Source organism: Coloeus monedula (assembly GCF_965178545.1).
Source record: "Coloeus monedula genome assembly, chromosome: 24".
In the NCBI taxonomy this organism is placed as follows: domain Eukaryota; kingdom Metazoa; phylum Chordata; class Aves; order Passeriformes; family Corvidae; genus Coloeus; species Coloeus monedula.
In genome coordinates, this window is record NC_138804.1 from 3,317,485 (window position 1) to 3,323,624 (window position 6,140).

The following is a 6,140-nucleotide window of genomic DNA, read 5'->3' on the forward strand; positions in this document are numbered from 1 at the left end:
ACAGATGGCCCAGCCCTGCCCAGGGCCGGAGAAGGTGGGTGGGGGCTCCAAGTTGGGGGTGTCCAGGGGAGACGCAGGGCTCTGTGGGGCTCTGCTGTGCCTGCGGTCCCAGTGCCCGGTGCCCTCCAGTCCCACCCTCACCCAAACCCTCTCCCGCAGCTGAAGCCGGCAGTGCTATCCCAGCACACAGAGTCCAGTGAGTCCAGCCCTGGTGTCCATCCGGGGCCGGGAGCCTCGGTGTCCCGCCAGGATGGCCGGGCAGTCCCGCGGACGGGCGCGAGGTGGGTTCGGGGAGGCGGCTGCGCCGGGGAGCCGGAGTCCCCGGTGGGGCACAGGGATGTGGGGTGGACCAGCACCGAGGTGCTCTCTGCTTCAACTTCCTTCCCAGCGCCGAGCCGATTTCCTCCGGCATCACGTGTGCGGTGTGGGCCCGGGGGAGCCTGGCATAGCACGGCACCGCTCGGCCTCGGGGGCAGCCCCAGAGCGGCAGGTAAGACGAAGCAGCCCCGGCTCCGAGGGTGCGGCGCACGGGGATCATCCCAACGGCAGCACCTGCGTGTGATCGCGCTGCTCCAGGGCTGTGCCGTGCCCTGGGGCCCAGGAGGGCTGCCAGTGAGGGGCTGGCAGGATGCTGGGCACTTCTGGGCACCATCACCCTTGCGCCACTGGGAGCGAAGGAGCACTGGGGCCTTGGATAGGGGTGTCCTCATCCCCGCAGCCCTCGGGGCTTCAGCCGTATCTTTGGGTGGGTAATACCAGCACCGTTTTTGGTGTCTGCGAGGCCTCTGTGACAGGCTGTACTGGTGGCAGCAGCAGGGACCAGGCAGCAGCAGGGCTGCTGGCCCACCCCAGGGACATGGTGACCCACCACAGTGACAGCGTGGCCAACCATGGGGGCAGAGGGGCCTGCCATGGGGATGGGGCGTCTGCCAGGAGAACAGGGTGGTCCATGGGCACATGCCCGTGGCCTGATGTCCTGTATCCCACCATGCCAGTGGGCTTGTTCTGGTGTGACCCCAGGGTTCAGTGGTACAGGGATGCTGCTGTGCTGTGGATGGTGGCGGGATGACATCCTGCCCGTGCCGCAGTGCTGGTGCTCAGGGGAGCTTTGCAGCCGCCTGCTCCACCACACACAGAGGAAGCGCCAACCACAGTGGGGCTGGTGCGGGGCTGATGTGGGGTGGGGAGAGGCTGTAACAAGGGTCCTTCCCCGAGCCCCTTCGCTCCTCAGCAGCTGCAACCACAGCGAAGGACAAGGAGGGTGAGGACAGGGAGCCCACTGGGTGAGCCCTGGGCTGGAGGAGAGGGAAGGACAGGGATGTGCCTGGGACAGGCCCCCTGGGCCAGGGCATGTCCCCAGCAGGAAGCGCTTCCTGCCCCACTCTCGTCTGACAGTGTATGTCCCAGCCCCAGCCCTGCTCCTGCCTCCTCTCCCCAGAGCTCCCAGCACCAGCGAGGATGGAGCCGACCAAGCTCCCACTCACCAAGAGGATGGCTCCTGCTCCCCCTGTTCCTGCCAAGACCAAACCAGCCCCCGTGCTGGCCACCAAGTAAGAAACACGTGGCTGTGCTGGGCTGTCCAGGGCCACTGCGATGTCCCAGTGCTAGGGCCATGTTTGTGGCCATGGCTGGCAGCTCCCTGGCTGTGCCACTTCACACGTCTGCTGTCCCCAGGCCCAGTGACTCCCAGCCCAGCACCTCAGCTGACATGGAGCGGGGCAGAGCTGGTGACCCAGGTAGGAACCAGGGGCCACGCAGGGGGCTGCAGGGTGGCCAGGCCCTGCCTAGCACCAGATGCTGATTCCTGTTCTTTCTTTGGCAGATGCCAACGTCTTCAACATGGTGTCAGTTACCACAGCCAGGCTGAGCCACCCCACAGCCACACGGCCACGAGTACCTGGCCAGCGGCCACCCAGCATCGCCCTGGGGATTGGGGGGAGTCCCTGTGGCGGGGAGCAGCCCCGGGGGCTGCCACATGCTGGGCTCTGTGCCCCTGTCGCCAGCATGGGGCAGGCACCTGTCCTGCCATGGAGCATGGAAGGGCTGGAGGTGTCAGAGGGGTTGGAGGGGAGGTCACTGGCCCTGGAGGACCTGAAGGCCGAAGTCCGGACCCTGCACATCCTTGTGGACCTGATGCGAGTCCAGCACCTGTGAGTGGGGATGGGGGTGCCAGGGGGTCCCCAGTGGCTCCTGGCTGTTTACTGCTTGTTCTGGCCCCAGCTGAGCCATCCTGGCATGTTGCAGGCGGGACCTGCTGGACCTGCGGCAGGAGCTGTGCCAGGAGCGGGCCCAGCGCCAGGCGCTGCAGGTGAGTCCCTGGCAGGGGTTGCCCCGTGCTGGGGTCCCCTGTGCCCCCCAACAACCACAGCCTCTCCTCACAGGTGGAGATCGAGCGGGTGAGGAAGGGGCTGCCCTGTTAGTGTGGGGGGGCTGTGGTGCCCACCCATGGCACGGGGCAGGTGGGTGGCACATGGTGCCCTGTGCCCCCCCGACCTTGCTGTGCCCAGTCTGGTTCTGCACCCGTCGGGTACAAATGCTCACCCCACACCCAGGTACTGCTCCTTGAGGCATAACAGCCCCTGGACCTACAGAAATTGTTTAAAATAAACTATTTTGGGTACAGAGTGCTGTGTGGGGGCTGCTCAGGGCTCTGCTGCCATGGCTGCCATGTCCCTGGAGGGCTGGGCTGGTCCTGCCGGGCACAAAGGGTCCCACCATGGCACCAGGGGTCCCACCAGGGCCCGCGGCGGGGCTGGGACAGGGCCTCCTCCTCCCCTTCCTCCCCCTCCACCCCCGCACAGTTTCCCAGGCCAAATCCAGTCCCAGCCCCAGCCCCGGCACATCCTGGCCTCCAGCCACTGGAGAACATCTGGAAAACATCTGGATGCTGCTGGCGCTGGCGGCGGCGGGGAACCAGCCTGGGAAGGAGCTATTTTTATAAAGCTGCCGGGGAGGGGGCAGCGGGGGCCCGCACCCCGCGGGGTTGGGCTGGGCTGGGAGGGGGGCAGGATGCGGGTCAGCCCGGCGGGAGCTGCAGCATCCCTGGGGAGCAGCGGCCGGCCCAGAGTCCAGCGGGAACATCCGCCCTGGTCCGGCCGGAGGGCGCTGGGTCACTGCGGGCGGTGCCGGAAAAGACCCGGCTAATTTTAGTGGGGCCGGGAAGGGAATTGGCGCGGGGAGGGGCCGAGGCCGCCCCTGTGTCCAGGGCCCCCCAAAACGCCAGACCCGCCACGCTGGGCTCTAGTTCGTGTACAACAGCACCATGTTTGTGGGGCAGGAGCCCACGGCTCACACGGACGTACAGCCCGGCCCTGCCCCACGGGGTGAACCCCCCGCCAAATCCCGGCTGAGCCGGGCAGCAAGGGCTGCCCTGTCCTTGTCCCTGTCCCCGCGTGTCCCGGGGCTGCTCGGCTGGTGCCAGCCGTCGTACCAATGGCTCAAAGTGCATCGTGTCCCACAGCGGCGGGGGCGAGTCCACACCCCGGGGGTGCCCGTGACACCGGGGTCTGGCTCTCCGTGGTGCAGGGACAGTCCAGGGCAGCTCTGCCATCTCAGGGACAGTGAGCAGCCCCCCTGTCCTCCTGGTCCCTCCTGGCACGGTGTGGGATCAGCTGTGGGGGAGCAGACACCGTGCCAGGGCAGCTGCCGGGCTCAGTAGTAGTGGACGCGGCCCAGGGTGCCGATGGTGCCGGAGCCCAGGATGTCGGGCTGCCCGTTGCGCCAGATCTCGCGGATGATGCGCTCACGCTCCTCCAGCCGCTGCGCCCGCTCCAGCTCCTCGGCCGACGCGAACACATTCACGGCCAGCGCCCCGTCCCCGGGGCCGTGGCTCTCCAGCGGGATCTCGGTCACCGGCAGCAGCGACTCAGACGCTGCGCGGTCGACGGTGTCCTCTTCGTCCTCGTCCTCGTCGTCCTCCTCGTCCTCGCTGAGGTCGCCGGGGCGCGCCGGGGTCCGCGGGGAGGGCCGGCAGGACAAGCGCAGCACCAGCAGGCACAGCGTGAGCACCAGCCCGAAGCAGACGCCCAGCACGAAGTAGAGCCCGAAGCTCTCGGGGTTGGCTGCGGGGGGAACAGAGGGGGTGAGGGACCTGCCCGCGCCTGACGGGGGCCCGCGATGGCCCCGGGGGCCCTCCAGAAGCCCCCTGGCTCACCTCGGATGTGGGCGTACGCGGCCATGCTGTTGCTGAGCAGCTCCATGTCCCTCCGGCGACTCTCCATCCTGTGCCTGGCGGTTCTCAGCGGCTCCAAGGACGGCACATGCTTGGCATCTGCGGGACACGGGCTGAGCACGGCTCTACAGAGGACTGGGACCCACCCCCCCAGTCTCCTGTCCCTTTCAAGGCCGCGCACCCGGGGGCTCCTCGCTGAGCTCCAGCCGAGCAGGGGTTCGTGCCTGGGCTGGGCTGCTCCATCCAGGGCTGGAACCCCACAGATGCAGAGCTGGAGCCGCCCCATTCCCGCCGCCCTCCGTCCTTCCTGAGGGAGCGGGACGGAACGGCTCCTCCTGGACACGGCATCGGGTGGATCTGTGGCACCGGGCCAGGCTTTCTGTCCCCTGCCCGGCCATGGTCACGGGGCAGAGCAGGGTCCCAGCACCAGGCTGCCGGTGCTGCCGGGAGCCGGAGCTGCCCGTGCTCATGTGCACACACGTGCTCCACACGCTCTTGGGGCAGCGTCCCTGTCCCAGTCCCTGTCCCCCACACTGCTCCGGCCCAGCTCCAGCCTTGGCCTTTTGCCGTGGGGCCCTGCAGTGCAGGGACAAGGCCAGGCACAGTGCAATGGCCACCAGGACAAGACAGCGGTCAGGATGAGAGGCAGGACAGCGAGAAGGATGGGAGGCAGGACAGCGGGCAGGGCAGGGCGGGAGGAAATTCGGCCCTGGCAGGGGACGAGCTCATTCCCAGAAACGGCTCCAGGGAGGGAGGAATGAGGAAAGCAATGCAGAAAATGTGACACATCAGCAAAACCATCCCGGATAGTCCAGAGCTGAGGGGCCGCGGCACGACCCGGGGCTGGGCAGCCTCCCTAGTGGGACACCCCAAAACAAGGCCACCAGGGTCCCTTGGAGGGGCGGGTGCCCTTCCCGTGGAGCAGCTGCACGGCCAGCCCCTGCCCCGGCAAGGGGCTGCTGTGGGGCTGGAGGGGCACAGCCCCACCATGGGACCCCAGGGAGCCCCCGCCGGTGGCAGGGTGCTGATGAGGGCTGGGCTGGCTGTAGGGCCTTGCGGGTCCCCAAGCGTCCCCAAGAGCCGAGCCCCGAGTCGCTCAGTGCTGCGTCCCCGAGCACTACACCGTGTCCCCAAGCCGCCCGCTCCGCATCCTCAACCGCTACGTCCCCACAGCCCGAGCTGTGTGTTACCGAGCCCTGTGCCCTCAGCCCCCGTATCCCCGCACTGCGCCCGCGTCCACCAGCCCCGCGTCCCCCAACGCCAGAGCACCTGAGCCGGGACGGGACCGAGCCACGACAGCCGCGGTGGCCGTCGGGGCTGGGTGGCCGCGGGTTGAGGTCCCTCAGGGTGCCCTGTGCTGCGCCCCACGCGGTACCCGGGGCTGGTACTCACCGGGGTGGGAAGGCGGCGGCGGCAGAGCCGCTGCACTTTGGCTGGAGCGAGGGAAGAGAGAGCAAGGTCTGTTTAGCATTAACGCTGCAGCAACAGGAAATAGTTCGGAGGCGGCTGGCGGTCAGCGCTCCTGCCGGAGCCAATGGCAGCTCCGGCCGGTGCTGAGCGGGGCGCGGGGCCGGGGCTCGTCCCGCTCCCCCGGGACGCCACGCTCGGCCCTGCAGTGGAACCGCCCCGGAGCGGGGCCACAGGCAGCTCCAGGCCCTGTCCCAGCCTTGTCCAGCGCCCATCCAGCCACGCCAGGCCTAGGCTGGGCTGGCGGTGCCGGACCTAAGGCAAGTCCCCCGGGCTGGGGAGGCTCGGCCTCAGCTCAGGCCCGGCAGTCGCGATGGGTTTGAGGAGGCTGCCGGGGTTGGTGCCAGCCCCACGGAGGTGGGGGACATGCAGGGTCCTGCCCTGATGGCCCCGAAGCAGCTGTGGCCACGGGCAGTGCCTGGTCCTGGCCGAGGTGTAGGACATGCCAGGGCTGGTGGGGCCAGACCTCGGGGACACGAGGCTCCACATCCCACCAGTCCCC

General features: G+C 68.6%; 1 protein-coding gene across 1 annotated transcript; it reads right to left on the bottom strand.

The window, feature by feature from the left end:
* Nucleotides 1–2,878: 2,878 nt before the first annotated feature.
* On the bottom strand, nt 2,879–5,693 carry EVA1B (eva-1 homolog B). The gene is made up of 3 exons (XM_082296716.1): nt 5,564–5,693; nt 4,154–4,270; nt 2,879–4,061 (listed from the first exon to the last, which is right to left on the bottom strand). Exons 1-3 carry the CDS (start codon nt 5,640–5,642, stop codon nt 3,652–3,654), a joined length of 606 nt encoding a protein of 201 aa, XP_082152842.1. The 5' UTR covers nt 5,643–5,693; the 3' UTR covers nt 2,879–3,651.
* Between the last annotated feature and the right edge of the window lie 447 nt (nt 5,694–6,140).